Source organism: Vespa mandarinia, chromosome 20, assembly GCF_050613455.1.
Source record: "Vespa mandarinia isolate Hongniang chromosome 20, ASM5061345v1, whole genome shotgun sequence".
In the NCBI taxonomy this organism is placed as follows: domain Eukaryota; kingdom Metazoa; phylum Arthropoda; class Insecta; order Hymenoptera; family Vespidae; genus Vespa; species Vespa mandarinia.
In genome coordinates this window covers 643,510-661,112 of record NC_140829.1, presented here as the reverse complement: position 1 = coordinate 661,112, position 17,603 = coordinate 643,510, and the positions used below count along the sequence as shown (strand labels likewise).

Here is a 17,603-nt window from a genome sequence, read left to right as displayed (position 1 = left end):
AAACCATATCTACGTAAATAAATCTTCGAAGAGATATGAGAGCACAAGTAAAAACAAAACAAGAGATGATCGCGCGTTTGACCTTAAATCGAACTCATGTAAATACATTCTTAATCTCTGAATGCCTATTACTCAGTTATTGTCTCATTACGTAGTGGAAGGCGATACGATCAACAGCTCTCTTAGAACGTCTTCTTCTATTTGCGACTTCTTCAAGTAATTATAATTTAATTAATTATATTTCCATATAAATTTCGATAGCTTTTTGTATTAATATCTATTTCGAAACTTCAAAGTAATTGTAAAAAAGAAATTAATATCATATAAGTGCTTGTAAGTAATAAAAAAAATTGGAACATTTATATTTCGAAGATGATAAATTTCTAATTAAATAAACAAACAAAAAATTCTAAGATTCATTTATCAATTATAATTTATTTTCTAATTTTAAGCATGTACATATATAGTAAATATTAATTTATATAACTAACTTTCGTAAGAAATTCAAATATGCTATCGATGTTTTCAATAACTGCAAAGACGATGGCGCTTAATTAAAGGGTTTAATTCAATATAATATCACAATTAATTATAAAATTCTTACGTTGCTGAAGGTAAGCAAAGACAAGTCGACCATTTTTCCAGCAGTGATTTTAACTGAATTATTCGATACAGCGATGATTAAGATCAATCCTGCTGCTACTTTCGATGGTAACCGATACCATTCGATCGTACAACATCGTTCACCAACTTTATTTGTCTTTTATTAAATGTAAACATCAAGAGGGAGAGAGAGAGAGTGGGAGAAAGTTGAAATATTAATAGGATACGAAATATATATTTACATTGATCATCAATTTACCTTGTTTGTTAAAGATTCTCCAATATAGCATAATATAAACATATTAAAAGTCATAGAAGTCAGTAATATGCTATATGTAAATACACCAATCCTATTATTTTCTTCCCAATCCTGCGTAAAAATGACGAAGAATAAATTTTAATTAAAATATTTATATTGTGACTACTTGTGTCCTATTTTCTACGTGAACTATGTGATTTACGTGAGTATAAATTTCAAGATTAGAATAGATATTTATATTAGATAATAGTAAGTAAATAAGCTATATCATAGATTAATCGTATTCTTTGATTAATTTATTTTATGTTTACTTGCGCACCGTGATGCAATAATATTCGAGTAAGCATATCAGGAAAGTTGAACCCGTGAATTCTATCAAACAAACTTCTTGCAGGAGATCTTCTAAAGCAGTGACAAATCTGTAAAGCGTCGCGTATGGATATTTTTTATTTTTAATTTTTTATCAGAAAAATGAATCGAAATTATTACCGTATTACATATAAATGATGTTTCACAATGGTAGCTAATCGTTGACCGGCACAAGTTCTTGTATCATTGTATTTTTGTCCGTCAACAAGATCATCTATCAACGACGCTATAATTTCGATTTGTCCGCAAATATGCATCGCGAAGATTGCTGCTAGGCTACAAGCACCGGTCGTTACGGAATATATCACGTATCCGCACAAACAATGAGTGAGATAAACGAATTCATAAATGGGACTCTTCTGTACGTCGTAAAGGACACTGTAGCTCGGATAAACCAACGGTTTCAATGTACGATTCGATACATCCATAATACGTGGACCAGAAAAAGGTAAGATCGTGTGATAAATCATACCGCCTGTGTACATGAACATTGCACACATCATGGTAAGATTTCTTCCGGTCTTTGCATACTTTAGCATTAGTTTGCGGTGTGATTGATGCTTTACCTATTGCAACGTCGTTGAATTTCCTAACTTGTAAAATGATCAAGTGTTATCTCTATTTGATAGATTGTTATTTGTTTGTTTTAAATTTTATCCAAATTATAAACAAAATGCAACGCTATATGTATTTGAATATTAATTATCACATAATAATAATGTTTAATATTAAATAGTTTCGTGGAATTGTTTGATGATTAAAAAAAAAAAAAAAATGTACAAAATTTCTTAAACAAGAAAATAACACGGTTTATCACACTTTTCGTCACCATGTCTAACATATTTCATTTAAAGAGATATTTTTGAAAATATTGTATGAATAAATTAATTAAAATAATCGATACGCTAACCTGATACCAATCAGTTTTCAACCATTCGATGCATCGAACGATGTTTGATCGACGTATAGAAAGAGCGAAATATTTGATCATCACACAGATACAAAAACTTAGAAGACCGAAAAGTTTTAGCTTCGAATTTGTATCTTTTTCCTCGTAAACTATATGCAGAGCGCAAGGTATTATTGCGAAGCTTAATATAAGATTACCCGTCAAGATTGCGAGATTTGAAAGATATTGGCGTATTTTATTTTCTCTATCCGGCCAAATACCGATCGATCTAAGTACGAAACGACTATATTTGATTGCATATTCGATATCTTTCTCACGACGTTTCAGAGAGTCTACGGAATTGAAAAAATCTGACGAATGATGCATCCTCGTGGCAGGAAGTTCTGCGCTAAACTAATTTCGGATTGATCTTAGACTGATACAGGTAAACATCGAACGATTGATTATTCTTTCGTTATTTTCTGCGCTTGCGCCTATATACGCTACGTATCCTTTGTCTTTCAAATAATCACTAGACCAATCTTTAATCTCATAGATATCGGATACGATTTTTCAATGAGTTTCTTAATGAATAGCTATGCGTGGAACCTCCGTTTTTACGAGATATTTTTACTATACATCAATAACGATAATAAATATAATACCTAAATAGGTATGTCAAATTACAATTACTCACAATTAATAAAGCTCTAATTTAATAAATTATTATTTCATTTTAAACTCTCTCAGGATTATTATTATTCATTTTCTTATACTTTCGATTAATATTAATATTCGATTAATTTCGTCCTTAAATTTCTTCATTACATTTCGTTTCATTTGTATCATTTATTATAACTAATTTAGGTATATAAAATATATATTTTAGATATTTCGATTATCGATCGATAGTTAACAGATGTCTATGAAGAAAAAATATTCTTAGATTACCATTTTGTCGGAGCAGAAACGTGTCAACTTTACGCGCAACCGTACGGCGCACGAGGGCGGAGTCTTAAGACGATTCAACGAATGGACTAACCAGATCTTTCATTATTAATGATACTACACAGTCAGAGAATAAAAGAACCGCCTTTCAATGGTGAGAATTTCAATGCTAAATTATTGATTAGATTATACATTGAAATTTATTATAAATAACAGTACAATTGGATAATTTTAATTAATTACATTCATTTAACTCGATGTCTGTATTGTAAAAGTTATATTCCAAAAAGTAAATTTACCTGTTTCGTATTACGCAACAGTTTTATATTCTTAATAAATTTCATCTGTTATTTATCGTAAAATAAATGCAAATTTAATTAATTACATATACTTATGAGAAAAACTAATTTGATTGTTCGATATCTTCAATTTAATCTGTAATCGTCCGAATTAAGTTAAGATAAATGAGGGACGTCTTAAGCACCTAAAGTTGATAGATTGATACAATATTTAGTTATTTTTTCGTTAAAAGAAATAACATTTAAATGTTACTTACGCTACCAAATGTAAAAAGAGATAACTCAAATAATTTTCCAGCAGTAATCTTTGGTGGATAATTCGAGATTGCTATCAATAAGATTAGGCCGAGGCCAATATTTTTTGGTAGATAATACCACTCGACGTTATATGATGCAGCTCCGACTTTTTTGCACTATTATAAAATTTACAAGCATAGTTCGATATGAAGAATTTTCGGCAGATCATTTAACCTTTAATTGTTAGTAACAAACGATAAAGAAAAAACGAACCTGATCAACTAACAATTCACCGATATAGCAAAATATAAATATATTAAAAGTGAAAGAAATTAACAAGATGAAGTACGTCAAAGTTGCAATCGGATCGTTATTTTCCCATTCCTAAAAGCACAAGCTCTTTAAATATATCTTTAATATCGGTACTGTCGCCCTTTTGATGTTTACCGTCATACAGTAATACTCGAGCAAGCATATGATCAATGTGGATGCTACCAATTCCAGTAAGCATACTTCACGCAGCACTTTTTCAACTTGTACGGAAAATCTGCAAAAATCGTTCGTCTCTGTGGACGTGACGAAACGTTTTAATCGTATAAAAAGGGGAAAATAAAAGGAGAGCGATTTTCTATTAATTGACAAATAGTAAAATGCATGGACTAACGAGATATGAGTCTGTGAAATATTGATAATGATATAATCCAAATGCATAGATAAAAAGACAGCATTTTTCCCGTTAAAATGGTACTTGTTTCAAGTCTCTACGACTTTTCGTTGCGGAGATATCGCCTTCGAAAGATTTCATTCATTATTCATAACATATGTGCGTAGTACTACGATAGTACTACAATAGTACTACAGTAGTACTACTGATAGTACTATTATAAGAATTACTACAGCTGTTAATCTTCAATGAAATTACGTAGATTAGTACGCATTCCAAGAAATTATGTAGGTCAGTGGGTCATCGTAAATATAATTATTAATATTGTCATATCTCTGGAACTAATAATCGTAGAGATTTGAAAAAAGTACCATTGTAAAGGGCAATTTTTTTACTATTTTTTCATCTTATTGTTATAAACAATTTGCTATAAACAATTTATTATAAATAATGTTGTGTAGGATTTTTTAATAATTTGACATAAAATAAATTTATGTGAGTATATATCTATATATCTAAATAAATTATTTAACAATTTGTTATAAACAATTTGTTATAAACAATTTGTTATAAACAATTTTGAAAAATAATTTTTTATAAATTAACAACAAATGATCTTTGTACGTATGGATACATACATGTGTATGTATTTATTTAATAATTTTTTATAAACAATTTGTTAGAAACAATTTGTTATAAACAATTTGTTATACATAATTTTATGTAGGAATTTTTTATAGTTTAACAAAATGGATCTATGTATATGTCTATATATATACATATAAAAATAAATTATTTAACAATTTGTTATAAACAATTTGTTATAAACAATTTCGAGAAGCAATTTCTTATAACTCAATAACAAATTATCTTTGTAGATATACATATATACATGTATATGTATATACTTAATAATTTTTTATAAACAATTTGTTATAAACAATTTGTTATAAACAATGTTGGCAAATTAATTTTTTATAAACTGACAACAAATGATTCGTGCAATTTTATATATGCATATATATAAATATTTAATTATATCTTATAAACAATTTATTATATACTATTTGTTATAAACAATTTGTTATAAATAATTTGTTATAAACAATTCTACTAAATAATTTTTTTATAAGTTGACGTCAAAATCTTACCAACGTAAAGATATTCAAAAATACATTTATTTAATAATTTATTATAAATTTTTATAAACAAATTCTTATAACGAAACAATCAATGATCCATTCAGATTTTTTAGAGACACATTATTTTGACAATGAAAGATTAGGATGATCAAAGTAAAATTGATAAAGTTAAAGAAAAAAAAATGGATTAACTTTAGAATTCAAAAGAGAGACTCAAGAATCAGATTTACCTTAAGGTTTTGACGTGATCTCGAACAATGATGACCAGACGATCGTTTAGTTCAATGTTATTGCTGTCCTTACCTTCGACGAGATCGCTCAGCCTTGTCATGATTATCTGTACTTGGCCGCAAGCATGTGTAACAAAAGTAGCTGCCAAACTACAGGCAGCCGTTGTTATGCTGTACATGACCATGGCGCACAAGCAATGAAGGAAGAAGATAATCTCGTAAGTTGGACTAGCCTGTACGTCGAAATATCTGTTGTATCCTGGATAGGTAAGCACTCTTATTGTGAGAGTTTCATTGATCTTCTTGCTCGAGGAGAGCGTCATGACGGTATGATAAGACATGCCACCGCTGAAAAGAAAAAGGGCGCAAAGAACAGTGAGATTACGACCGAGCATAGCATATTCAATCATGATCGTTCGATGATTCCGATCGCGCACCAGCTTCCAATCGTTTTCGACGTGCGCAATGCAATGTCCAATGGCCTTGCCTTTCAATCCAAGATAGCAGTACTTAATGGTTGAGGTTAAACAAAAGCCAACTGGGCCAAAAAGCTTCAGTTTGGCATTTATGTCGTGCTCGTAAAATAGCGTGTAAAAACCGGCCGGTAGTAGAACGAAACAAATTGTAAAGAAACACGTGATTGCTAATACAGCAGAAAGGATTTTTTCTGTACTCGATACGTCTTTGTAAACCATTGGCCAAAGTCCGATTGGCTTTAACACAAAACGACAGAGTTGTATCGCGTAATTCTTGTTATTTTCCTCCAACATTGTTCCAATACGTTTAGAAAAACTATTCACCGATACCTCAGTCTTGTGATCGATAGGACACAGTTGAACGACTTGAGAGCGTGAGCGTGACTGAACGTAAACATGAGCGCGGGAGTTTGTTCACGTCAATTTGATTGCATGAGGATGATACGAAGGAATAGGAATAATTCGATTTAAAGGGATGCGCAAGCGCGTCCACTCTTCAATGATTCGCGCGATATTATGAGTGAGTTAGTCTATCGAGCGTATACTATGCATTTGTGTGTGTGATAAAACTTTCCTTCCAAAGGTCTTCTAATAAGAATAGACATATGAGGAATGTGGAGGATAGATGAACTTTTTTCGATTATTTTCATTCGTTTAATTCAATGTTTAGATGTTAAAACTATTTTTAAATCATTAATAAATAGGTAAGTTGTACTTTTTTCTCTATCACGTAAGATCATCTTGTAACAATATTTCTATTATATTACTTCATATTAATTATAAATTTTGATTTATAATTTATCGTAGAATTAATACAAACATAATGAATAATATGTAAAAAATAATCTATGGGAGAGAATCGTATGTCTGTTTGATATCTTTCACTTAATCTGTAATCGTTCGAATCAAGTTGAGATAAACGACAGACGTTTTAAGTACCTGAAGTTCATCGTGGGATAAAAAATAAGATACCTATCTTCAAGATACGTATGTATTTTCTATTAAAAGGAATGAGGTCCGAATACTTACACTGCCAAATGTAAAAAGAGATAGTTCAAATAATTTTCCAGCTGTCATTTTTGGTGGTTTATTCGAAATCGCTATTAATAAGATCAGACCAAAGCTAAGGTTTTTTGGTAGACGATACCATTCGATGTTATATGACGCAGCTCCGACTTTTCTACACTGTCGCAATATTTAACGAGCGTAATTTCATTTAAAAAAAGTAATATTCGAATGCTTAGTAATTAATAGATCTACAAACGATAGAAGAATCTAAAAAAACGTGCAAGTATATACCTGATCGACCAATAGTTCTCCTATATAGCAAAATATGAATATATTAAAAGTGAAAGAAACCAATAAGATGAAATATGTCATAGTTGCGATCCGATCGTTATTTTCCCATTCCTAAAATCACAGAATTTTTTTAATATTGTTTACAATTGGTATATAATTCCCTTAATAATATTTACCGTAATACAATAATACTCCAGTAAACAAATGATCAAGGTAGATGCTATTAATTCTAACAAGTATACGACGCATAAGACCTTTTCGACTTCCGCGGAAAATCTGCAATAATCGTTCGTTTCCGTCGACACGTTTGTTACATTCTCATTAATATGAGTGCTAAGAGAAAAAAGAGAATACGTGCAACGTTAAAAGAAGATTCTGATTTACCTTAATGTTTTTACATGATCTCGGATAATGATAGCCATACGATCGTTCAGTTTGATGTCACCGCTCTCTTTACCTTCAACGAGATCATTCAATCTAATCATGATAATTTGTATTTGGCCACAAGCATGAGTGACGAAAGTAGCTGCCAGACTACAGGCAGCCGTAGTTATGCTATGCATCACCATAGCGCACACGCAATGCAGAAAAAAGACGATCTCGTAAGTTGGACTAGCCTGCACGTCAAAGTATCTGTCATATCCTGGATAGGTAAGCGCCTTTATTGTGAGAGTTTCATTGATCTTCCTGGTCATGGATAGCGTCATGACCGTATGATAGGATATACCACCGCTGTAAAGAAAAAGGGCGCAGAGAATAGTGAGATTACGACCGACGGTAGCATATTTCCTCATGATCGTTCGATGATTCCGATCGAGCACCATCTCCCAATCATTTTCGACGTGCGCGATACAACGCCCAATGGCTTCACCTTTTAGCCCAAGGTAACAGTATTTGATAGTCGAGGTCAAACAGAAACCGATTGGTCCAAAAAGCTTTAATTTGCTATTTATATTGTGCTCGTAAAAGAGCGTATAGAGACCGGCCGGTATCAGGACAAAACAAACGCTAGAGAAACTCGTGACAGCTAATATAGCAGAAATGATTCTTTCCGTATGTGACACACGTCTATAGATCATTGGCCAAAGTCCGATCGGCTTTAACACATAACGACAGGGTTTTATCGCGTAACCCTTGCCGTCTTCCTCCAATTTCATATCCATTCGTTTAAAAAAAAACTATTCGTTGACAGGTCGGTTCAACGATCGATAAGACGCAGGACAGAACGGTTCGAGAGTATAAGCTCGACTGAGAGTGAGATTGAATGCATGAGATAGACACGCACGTGAGGATGAGGCGAAGGAATAGATAGGAATATATAGTTTCATTTAAACAAACGCGCAAGCGCGTCCACCCTTCGCGCCACATCTTCAGCGTAATTTATTCGATCGCTAATATGACGTGCGCGCAAAAGAAAAAATATTAAGTAAGAAGACATTGCGGAAGATTTCAGTATAGTTTTTTTTTTTTGTAGTACGTGCATTTGTCTCATGCTTTCGAGATTGTAAAATAAGAAGAAAGAAGAAATAATCTTTTTAATTATTTTACATTTTACCAAAGTGGAAGGCTAAATGTTTCTATAGTTTTTATATTAGTCGTCCTACTTCTTGTACCATGAAAATGTTTATGATATAGATATGTTTTCTTTTGTGATCGTTCGAAGTACGTTTAGATAAACGAAGGAGGTGTTTAGAACCTATAAAATATTTGTATTAAAAATAAGGATATAATATAATTGTTATACTGAGAGAATCTATAATACGTACTTTACCAAATGTATATAACGAGAGTTCGACTATTTTGCCGGCCGTAATTTTTGGAGGATATTGAGATATCATTGTTATTAAAAGAAAATCGAGGGCTTTTTTTTTGGACAGATAATACCATCTATTATTGTAGCAGGCTTGGGCAACTTGACTGCACTAAATATTGTCTTATATATAAGTTATATTATAATATTTTCTGAAATTGTTAATTAAACTATCTATAAAGCTCTACAATGAAAGTACAAAAAGCAATATCTATATAGCAGTGTAATAATTAGATACCTGCTCGACGAGAAGTTCTCCTATATAACAAAAGATAAAAATGTTGAAACTCAAAGAAACGAACAAAATAAAATATATGGAAATCGCAACTCCGTCGCTATTTTCCCATTCCTGAAAAGAAAATATTTGGATTGGCCAAAAATTACTAGAAAAAAATCTTCATTATTTAATATTACATCAAATATTTACCGTTATGCAATGATATTCTAATAAGCATGTGGTAAGCGAGGATACAACTAGCTCGAATAAGCATATTTCGCGTAAGACCCTTTCAATGATTTTTGCAAACCTACAAGAAAATTATACTTTCAAAATTTTCTTACAATGCATTAAACTTAATTTTCTTTTTAGATACGATCGTGGTATTAATCGTATAAGAAGAAGATTTCATTTCCATGGCAGTTTAAAGGAACATTTTTCTTTTTTTTTTATTTTAACAAACAAATAAATCATCGAGTAAAGATAATACCTTAATACGTTAACATGTTCCCGGATGATCGTAGCAAGACAATAACCGATGTACTTGTAATTGTCAGAGGTATCATCGACGAGATCATTGATACGCGACATCACTATTTCGATCCGAGCACAGACATGAGTGACAAATACCGCAGCGAGGCTGCATGACGCCGTAGTAATGTTATACATAATGACGGCCGTAAAACAATGAATGGATAAAACGATCTCGTAAGTTGGGCTCGTTTGATAATCGAAAAATATATCGTATCCATTATATATCAATGTTTTGACTGTCACGTTCCCGACAAAATGGTGTCCAGCGATAAACGGCATGATCGTGTGAAAAGATATACCGCCGACGTAAAGAAAGATTGCACTGAGTTTGGTAAGTCTTCGACTGAGGATCGCATATTTCAACATGACAATACGATCTTTTTTTTCTCGTACAACCTTCCAATCATTTTTCACATATTCTATGCAAATTCTGAAGTCGTGTCTATGCCAAATAAAATAGAAATACTTTATGGCCGAAGAGAAGCAAAAAATGGTTGGACCGATATTTTTCATTAATATATTAATATCATTCTCAAACACCAATATATTAATCGTCGAGGGTATCAGGATGAAGCACATTAGAACAAAACATGTTACGAGAAAAATAAACGATAGAAATTTTTCCGTTTTTGATACCTTTCCTTTTAATAAAGGCCAAATACCGATTGGTGTTAGAACCAAACGAGGAAATCGCATTATATAACGTTTGTCGCTCTCGTAATACGCGTTCTTCCTGATATCCTTCTCTATGAACGTCATTGAGTAAGATGCATCGTGCATGATGCTTGGATATACACAAACACCGACTGACGAGCAGGTATCGTACGATATTCCACGAGGCTCTTTGACGAGATAGCACGCGCAAGCGCGCACGAACGAACACATGCGTGAGTATGACTTCGTTCATTGCATTTGCGCGTATTCTCATAGTATATAATCCTGGATGTTAGTACACGTACGTAAAAAGGTCAGAACGAGCAATCGATGATATTTTCTCTTTCTTTATTTCTTTACTCTTCGAGGAAGGAAGCGAAAGTTTTTCTATTCTATTATGGAATATCTATGGTTGTTATATGAAGATAAAGAAAAAGTAAGTATCTATGTTATTCGTCTTATTAGTTTTAGATATTGACAAATTCGATATACATTTTTTACGTTTAATTATATACAAAATATTCTCAATTCATTCTGCTACTGCTTGGATTAAGTTCAGGTATACGACCGACGATTTTAGGACCTGGAATTTTTGTTTCTTTGTTCTTCCTTTTCTTTTTACCAATGAAAAATTGTTTCAGAACAGGCGAAGAAAAAGTGTTTTTTTTGTTTCTTTTTTTTTTTCTTTTTTTTTGCTTTTTTTCATAGAAATATTTATTACAAATACTCACACGACCGAAAGTCGCGAATGACAACTCGAATATCTTCCCAGCCGTTATTTTTGGTGGATAATTCGCTATCGCTATCAATAAAACGAGGTCTAAACCTTTATTTGCAGACAGACGATACCATTCGATGTTATAAGAGGCTGCACCAATTTTTCTGCACTGTTAGCGTTCAAGCTTAATGAACGATCGAAAGAACCTAAAGTTTTCATTCGGAAATGAAAATATAGAAAAATAAAAAAATGCAAGGAGTACCTGATTAACGAGCAGCTCACCGATGTAGCAAAAGATAAAAATATTAAAAGTGAAAGAAACTAGGAGGATAAAGTACGTGAGAATGGCAATAGCGTCGTTATTAGTCCATTCCTAAAAATCAGAAACCTATGAGAATATTCATTGACAATGCGAAGACATTATCGTTACAATTATTAATATTAATAATATTTTGAAATTAATTACCGTCATGCAATAATATTGAAGTAGACATATAATTAAAGTGGAGGCAACTAATTCCATTAAACACACTTCACGTAGAACTTTATCGACTTGTTCTGAAAATCTAGAAATATTTACCTTACCTGCATGGTGTACGATCAGAGACATTGTATTCTAGAAAGAATTTTCATTCCAGATTGTTAGACCATAAAGTTACCTAAGCACCTTGACATGATCCTGAATAATTACTGCAAGACGATCCGCTAATAATGTATTTTTGCTTCTTTTACCATCGATGAGATCGTCCAATCGAGATATAATAATTTGCACTTGACCACAAACATGGCTGACAAAGGTAGCCGCCAAGCTACAGGTCGCCGTAGTTATATTGTACGTTATCAAAGCGTATATGCAGTGTGTAATAAAAATGATCTCGTAAGTTGGACTAGCTTGCGATTCAAAAAAGTGATCATATCCCGGATAAGTTAGAGGTCTGATCGTATGATTCTCATCGATTCTTTTGCGCGAGAACAACGGCATAATCGTATGATAGGACATGCCACCACTGTAGAGAAAACTGGCGCAAAGAATGGTAAGATTGCGACCTACCGTAGCGTGCTTGATCATGATCTTTCGATAATCTTCGTCTCCTATATGCCTCCAATCTTTCTCCATGCAGATGATGCAACGACCAATGGCTTTTCCTTTTATACCAAGGTAACAATATTTTATCGTTGACGTGAGACAAAAGCCAACAGGCCCGAAAAGTTTCAATTTAACGTTTATATTCTTCTCGTAGATCAATGTATGGAGACCTGATGGTATGAGGACAAAGCATAAACAGGTAACGCAAGCGAAACCGAGAACGATCGAAATAATTATTTCCCTTTTCGTTACACCATCGTATATCAACGGCCAGATACCAATCGGTTTGAGAACCCAACGACAGAATTGCAGAGCGTATCGAATATCTTTCTGATAATTTTTATTTCCTATTCCCGAATTATTGTCTCGACAATCGTTCAATCGATCGTGCATTATGACAGTTTGCGTGCACGAGACCTACTGAAGACTTTACCGGAAGGATATTTATGCTCCCACAGCTTTGATACGCGCAAGCGCGAATGCACTTCGGCGTTCTACGTTTTGATCCGACACCGTAACAAGGATTGTGTGTGCGAGAGGGATAATCGTACAAGTGGGTATAAGTAAGGATATATGAAAAGAACTTTTCACTCTGACATGGGGTGGAAAGTAGAGCCTACTTGAATGATAATGATCGTGGATAAGTTTCGAGAAATTACTCGATGAACGAGTAAACGTATTTGTATGTGGATATATATATATATATATATATATATATATATGTATATAAGTAAGCATTTAAATTCATTAACATGCAATTAATACATTCATGCAACGAAAAGTTGATTACCTCCTCTATTAGTTCTTAAATAAGAAACTATTATAGATGAAAAATATAAAAAATATGATAAATGATTCAGCTCGAAAAAGATATCCACTGGTACTGTCATGAGTAAATAATGCAATTCATTCAGGATTATTCAGGATTTTTTATTAATTGATTTTGTCTGTTTTACCATATAGATACTGTGAAATATATCTGATCGATTTTCATAGTTTTATTTAATTTTAATTAAATTTGTAGATATTTTTTTACGATGTAATGGCACGAAGCATATTCAAGTAACCGACCGAAGTTTTGATAACCTACAGCACATGTATTTACGTGGATAAAATTTTTTTCTGTTAATCCAATTTGAACAAAGAAAAAATTGGATACTCACATCGCTGAAACTTTTTAGAGATAACTCGATGAACTTTCCAGCAGTAAGTCTGGTCGATGATAACGACATCGAAATTATTAGAATGAGACTGAGAGCTTTCTTTCCTTTAAGTTGATACCAATTGATCATGTAAGTCGATTCTGCTATTTTCTTGCACTATTATACGATTATGTTCGCACGTTACATAAAAGTTTTTACATTTAACGTTTAAGTTACTTTTCACATTGCAAAAAAAAAAAATGCTAGTCGTATTAATGATTTCTAATATTCAAATAACTTTCTGCCTATGCGCTATTAATGCTTGAAAATATGAATTTCAAATTTGCATACTTATACAACTACATATGTGTATTTATTTAATATTTATTTTATGAAATAATATAGGTGAAAGAAATTTTAATTAAATATAGCTCATGCATATAGATGGTGCATTATTATTTTTATTTAGTATCATTTAATCGTACCTCATGCTCAAGTAGTTCACCAATATAACAAATGATAAATATATTAAACACAAATGATGTGAGGAGTGTGACATAGGCAAACATATTAATCGTGCTGATGTGATTCCAACCCTGAAACGATAAATTCAAAATACTATATATTCAAAAGCGAATAGAAGAAATGTAAAAGAAATAAGAAGAAAGTGATCTATTTACCCTAATCATGTAATATCCAACCATACACATATTTAAAGTACACGCGAAGATCTCTACGAGAGAAATTTCATTCATAGAATTTTCCGTATATGTGATGAAACTGGAAGAACGCAAGATGACTTGTATGATGGTCACTCATAGCATCGGTGTAAAGATCTAGACTTGGTATAAAAGAAACAAAGTACTTCAATACTCGCACGTGTTTTTTAACGATTTCTCTTAATCGATCATCTATAGTATCATTTTCATCGCTATGCCCGTTTACGAGATGATTCAGCCAATGCATTAAGATTTTCAGTTGTCCACAGGCATGAAGAGAGCAAATGGCTACCAGACTGCAGGAACCCACTGTGATAGCACTCATGATGAAACCACAAATGCATTGTATTAAAAGAATTAACTCGTTGGCCGGAGTTTGACGAGTATCGATGATAACTTTTGAAACGGGGTAGGCTAACGGTCTGAACGTCAAGTTACCTATTACCATTTTCGGTGAATTTAAGGGGACTATTACACGATATAGAAATAAAGCGCCAAATCCAAAAGAGGCGGAAATTCCAACGATACGTCGACCAATATGAGCGTTTTCAAGCATAATCCGTCGATCTTCCTGACGCCTAACCCCTTTCCAATCGATCTCTATGTGGTCTAAGCAATGTTTAATTTCACTTTCATGAAATATCAATAACCAATATTTTATCAAGGTTGCAGTGGTGAACGTGATCGGACCAATTTTATTTAGCTTCGCCTGAATATCCTGTACGTCCAGGAGTATGTAAAGAACTGTACCGATTAAAAGGAAACTTATTAAAGATGTATGTAGCACGTTTAAAAATCGAGAAAGAAGTATATCAAGCAAGCTCGTATTCTTGTTTCTGGGCCAGGTACCAGTTGCCTTCAAGAGCCAACGATTTAATTCGATGTTATAATTTATATCTTTCTGATGATTCGCATTCGATATCGACAAAGAATTATCAACGACAAGATCCTTTTTACCTGGCATCTTTGAAGATCGATTCTTGACTGACAACCCCTCGACAATATATTTCCGAGTATGAAGTTTTAGCGCGTGCGTTATCTTTCTTTACTCGAGAGGGGAGAAATTATAGGTAAGGATATATGTAATATGGCTTTTTATGTATTGACTGATTCTACGTTCGCACAGGAAATTATGAAATAGACCGATCAATTTCACCGTAGTTATTCAACTTTATTGTGTTGATACGCCACGGTAGAATATTATGGTATATTTTTTCTGGACTTGATATCATTCAAGAACATTCTTTAGAACATTTCCTAAAGATTCGATGCAGATTATTTTTAAATATTCAATAATGAGAAATAGTTATTGAATATAAATAGTAGAAAGAAACTTAAAGAAGTAACGTCTTAATGATCTACTAGTTTTGTGTCAATAGTTATAATGTTAGATAATATTATATATTACAGAAATATAATATAAAGTGAGCTTCAATTTTTAAGTGTGCAATTCTTTTAGGAAGTCAACGTACGAAGCATATTCAAATACGCAAATGATGTCTTTACCATCTGTAATACATGTATTATGTGTGATCTTGTGATGAAAATTTTGCAAAAGTAATAAAAAAGTATGTGATTATACGCACGTCACCGAAACTGCTGATTGATAATTCGACGAATTTTCCAGCGGTTAATCTGTTTGACGATGAAGACATAGCGATAATTAATAAGAGACTGAGGCCTTTTCGTCCTTTAAGTCTATACCAATCGATCATGTAGGTTTCCTTAGCTACCTTTTTGCACTATATAAATTTTTGCAATATATAAATGTAGATATTAATGTATAATTTCATCTTTAAATCGGGATAAAATCATACCTCTTCGGCGAGTATTTCACCGACGTAACAAAATATAAATATATTATATCCGAAAGATAATATTAAGGTTGTATAAGTAATGTTTTGCATTGAACATATGCTATGATTGCCATTTTGCCATCCCTATAATATAGATGATCTGTCATTTATGGTGCAATAATAGAAATATGTAAATAGAAATATGTAAAAAGCGTACCATGATTAAATAATATTCAAGCATGCACATGTTTATCGTACATCCTAATACTTCTACGAGAGAAATATTTTGCAAAAATTGTTGTATAAATGAAATGAAACTGAAAGAAAATATTTCATTCGATTGATTAATTTGCGATACAAAAAAGAAAACATCGTAGAACAAAGAAATTTCTTTTGGTACCTTAATATTCGTACGTGTCGTTTAATTATGTTGCCCAATATTCCCTCGGCATCGTCAGTTTCGTTGGGTCGTTTTGTTACGAGATAATTTAGCCAGGACATTAAAATTTTCAGTTGACTACAGGCATGCATAGTGGATACGGTAAGCATGCTACAAGATCCAACCGTAATTGCGCTCATGATGAGACCGGCCAAACATTGCAAACAGATCATAATTTCGTTCATCGGACTTTGACGAGTATCCACGACGAACTTGGAAATGGGATATGCTAATGGCCTAAAGGACAAATTACCTACAACGATTCTTGGTGAAACCAATGGTATTGTTAATCGATAAATGATTACACCCCCGAAGGCAAAAGTCGCCGAAATAAGAATAAGACGACGACTAAAATCTGTCCAATCGAGCATGATTTGTCGTTCCTTGTTACATCTCGCATTTTTCCAATCGATTTCCATGTAGTTCAAACAGTACCGTATATCTTTCTCATGCACTATTAATAAACAATATTTCATTAAAGTCATTATGCAAAAAGTAAGCGAGCCGATTTTATTTAATCTGACATGTATGTCTTGCACGTCTATGATAAGGTAAAGACTCATCGAGATAAAAAAAAACCCGATAAAGGAGATACATAGCGCGTTAACAATTCGTGAAATAATGATTTCTATCCATGAAGTTTCCACGGATTTTGGCCAAATACCTATTGGCTTAAGTAACCAACGATTTAATTTAGTTGCGTATCTAATGTCCTCTTTGTAATTCAGATTGAACATTGTTTAAGACAACTCAATAAGACTTCATTACGAATTATTCTCGCTATAGACCGATATGTACTGAGAGCTCCTTGCTCTGCTAACATTTAATGGTAGGCAAAACTATTCGCAGCGCATGCGCCCCATCGAGATAGTCATTTCTTAAAGAAACGAAGACTCGATCTGCTGCTATTCGTCTATATGCACATACTTCAACAGTTGTTCTATTATAGATTATTGGAAAGATTTTTAAAATAGCTTTCTCTCCTAACGTGAAATTTGTAAGAATACTATTTATATTGAAGACAATTAAATAATTATACGTCATTTGTTGATTAAATTAAATAACAACACTC

At 32.6% G+C, this 17,603-nt stretch overlaps 6 protein-coding genes and 1 long non-coding RNA gene across 12 annotated transcripts; 1 reads left to right on the top strand and 6 right to left on the bottom strand.

Moving 5' to 3' along the window:
* Positions 1-163: 163 nt before the first annotated feature.
* LOC146872336 (uncharacterized) lies at positions 164-4,592 on the top strand. 2 transcript variants are annotated; one of them, XR_014983416.1, is made up of 6 exons: positions 164-216; positions 877-1,064; positions 1,257-1,679; positions 2,469-2,565; positions 3,067-3,222; positions 3,666-4,592. It is a non-coding gene; the product is annotated as an uncharacterized LOC146872336 (long non-coding RNA). The 2 variants fall into 2 exon arrangements; XR_014983415.1 differs by lacking the exon at positions 164-216 and having other exon boundaries at positions 443-1,064.
* On the bottom strand, positions 479-2,730 carry LOC118448252 (odorant receptor 13a-like). The gene is made up of 6 exons (XM_035881284.2): positions 2,142-2,730; positions 1,352-1,797; positions 1,182-1,281; positions 863-973; positions 605-760; positions 479-532 (listed from the first exon to the last, which is right to left on the bottom strand). Exons 1-6 carry the CDS (start codon positions 2,505-2,507, stop codon positions 479-481), a joined length of 1,233 nt encoding a protein of 410 aa, XP_035737177.2. The 5' UTR covers positions 2,508-2,730.
* Positions 3,425-17,403, bottom strand: LOC118448250 (odorant receptor 4-like). Of its 4 annotated transcripts, none has more exons than XM_085663191.1 (5): positions 5,641-6,455; positions 4,052-4,151; positions 3,878-3,988; positions 3,625-3,780; positions 3,425-3,552 (listed from the first exon to the last, which is right to left on the bottom strand). In XM_085663191.1, the coding sequence occupies exons 1-5, from the start codon at positions 6,408-6,410 to the stop codon at positions 3,499-3,501; spliced, it is 1,191 nt and encodes a 396-aa protein (XP_085519317.1). In that variant the 5' UTR covers positions 6,411-6,455; the 3' UTR covers positions 3,425-3,498. The 4 variants fall into 4 exon arrangements, with proteins under 4 accessions (XP_085519317.1, XP_085519316.1, XP_085519315.1 ...); XM_085663189.1 differs by lacking the exons at positions 3,425-3,552; positions 3,625-3,780; positions 3,878-3,988; positions 4,052-4,151; positions 5,641-6,455 and adding exons at positions 15,528-15,805; positions 15,883-16,038; positions 16,114-16,236; positions 16,310-16,409; positions 16,493-17,403; XM_085663187.1 differs by lacking the exons at positions 3,425-3,552; positions 3,625-3,780; positions 3,878-3,988; positions 4,052-4,151; positions 5,641-6,455 and adding exons at positions 15,528-16,038; positions 16,114-16,236; positions 16,310-16,409; positions 16,493-17,403.
* On the bottom strand, positions 7,002-8,654 carry LOC118448279 (4-vinylanisole receptor-like). Its single transcript, XM_035881331.2, has 5 exons — positions 7,800-8,654; positions 7,592-7,691; positions 7,416-7,526; positions 7,146-7,301; positions 7,002-7,055 (listed from the first exon to the last, which is right to left on the bottom strand). The coding sequence occupies exons 1-5, from the start codon at positions 8,576-8,578 to the stop codon at positions 7,002-7,004; spliced, it is 1,200 nt and encodes a 399-aa protein (XP_035737224.1). The 5' UTR covers positions 8,579-8,654.
* Positions 9,040-10,735, bottom strand: LOC146872335 (odorant receptor 13a-like). Its single transcript, XM_085663117.1, has 5 exons — positions 9,933-10,735; positions 9,653-9,752; positions 9,464-9,574; positions 9,182-9,337; positions 9,040-9,111 (listed from the first exon to the last, which is right to left on the bottom strand). The coding sequence occupies exons 1-5, from the start codon at positions 10,733-10,735 to the stop codon at positions 9,040-9,042; spliced, it is 1,242 nt and encodes a 413-aa protein (XP_085519243.1).
* LOC118448241 (odorant receptor 43a-like) lies at positions 11,086-12,982 on the bottom strand. Its single transcript, XM_035881267.2, has 5 exons — positions 12,008-12,982; positions 11,815-11,914; positions 11,611-11,721; positions 11,362-11,517; positions 11,086-11,213 (listed from the first exon to the last, which is right to left on the bottom strand). The coding sequence occupies exons 1-5, from the start codon at positions 12,826-12,828 to the stop codon at positions 11,160-11,162; spliced, it is 1,242 nt and encodes a 413-aa protein (XP_035737160.1). The 5' UTR covers positions 12,829-12,982; the 3' UTR covers positions 11,086-11,159.
* On the bottom strand, positions 13,384-15,347 carry LOC118448251 (odorant receptor 9a-like). 2 transcript variants are annotated; one of them, XM_035881283.2, is made up of 5 exons: positions 14,443-15,347; positions 14,258-14,357; positions 14,063-14,173; positions 13,599-13,754; positions 13,384-13,521 (listed from the first exon to the last, which is right to left on the bottom strand). In XM_035881283.2, exons 1-5 carry the CDS (start codon positions 15,258-15,260, stop codon positions 13,468-13,470), a joined length of 1,239 nt encoding a protein of 412 aa, XP_035737176.2. In that variant the 5' UTR covers positions 15,261-15,347; the 3' UTR covers positions 13,384-13,467. The 2 variants fall into 2 exon arrangements, with proteins under 2 accessions (XP_035737176.2, XP_085519307.1); XM_085663181.1 differs by having other exon boundaries at positions 13,421-13,754.
* Positions 17,404-17,603: the final 200 nt, after the last annotated feature.

Coding starts and splice junctions, on each gene's coding strand:
- LOC118448279 (XM_035881331.2), bottom strand. CDS start 8,578: ATGGATATGAAATTGGAGGAAGACGGCAAGGGTTACGCGATAAAACCC. Junction 7,692..7,799: donor GATCATGTAAAAACATTAAG/GTAAATCAGAAT, acceptor CGATTATTGCAG/ATTTTCCGCGGAAGTCGAAA. Junction 7,056..7,145: donor CTCTTTTTACATTTGGCAGT/GTAAGTATTCGG, acceptor GATGAACTTCAG/GTACTTAAAACGTCTGTCGT.
- LOC118448252 (XM_035881284.2), bottom strand. CDS start 2,507: ATGCATCATTCGTCAGATTTTTTCAATTCCGTAGACTCTCTGAAACGT. Junction 761..862: donor GAGAATCTTTAACAAACAAG/GTAAATTGATGA, acceptor ATTTAATAAAAG/ACAAATAAAGTTGGTGAACG. Junction 533..604: donor CTTTGCTTACCTTCAGCAAC/GTAAGAATTTTA, acceptor TCGTCTTTGCAG/TTATTGAAAACATCGATAGC.
- LOC118448251 (XM_085663181.1), bottom strand. CDS start 15,260: ATGCCAGGTAAAAAGGATCTTGTCGTTGATAATTCTTTGTCGATATCG. Junction 14,358..14,442: donor AAACACGTGCGAGTATTGAA/GTACTTTGTTTC, acceptor GCGTTCTTCCAG/TTTCATCACATATACGGAAA. Junction 14,174..14,257: donor TTGGATATTACATGATTAGG/GTAAATAGATCA, acceptor TTATCGTTTCAG/GGTTGGAATCACATCAGCAC.
- LOC118448241 (XM_035881267.2), bottom strand. CDS start 12,828: ATGCACGATCGATTGAACGATTGTCGAGACAATAATTCGGGAATAGGA. Junction 11,518..11,610: donor GTGAGCTGCTCGTTAATCAG/GTACTCCTTGCA, acceptor GAACGCTAACAG/TGCAGAAAAATTGGTGCAGC. Junction 11,214..11,361: donor CATTCGCGACTTTCGGTCGT/GTGAGTATTTGT, acceptor CAAAAATTCCAG/GTCCTAAAATCGTCGGTCGT.
- LOC146872335 (XM_085663117.1), bottom strand. CDS start 10,735: ATGACGTTCATAGAGAAGGATATCAGGAAGAACGCGTATTACGAGAGC. Junction 9,575..9,652: donor TAGAATATCATTGCATAACG/GTAAATATTTGA, acceptor TTTTCTTTTCAG/GAATGGGAAAATAGCGACGG. Junction 9,112..9,181: donor CGTTATATACATTTGGTAAA/GTACGTATTATA, acceptor AATATTTTATAG/GTTCTAAACACCTCCTTCGT.
- LOC118448250 (XM_085663187.1), bottom strand. CDS start 17,268: ATGTTCAATCTGAATTACAAAGAGGACATTAGATACGCAACTAAATTA. Junction 16,410..16,492: donor CGACACGTACGAATATTAAG/GTACCAAAAGAA, acceptor ATTTTCTTTCAG/TTTCATTTCATTTATACAAC. Junction 16,237..16,309: donor TTGAATATTATTTAATCATG/GTACGCTTTTTA, acceptor TCTATATTATAG/GGATGGCAAAATGGCAATCA.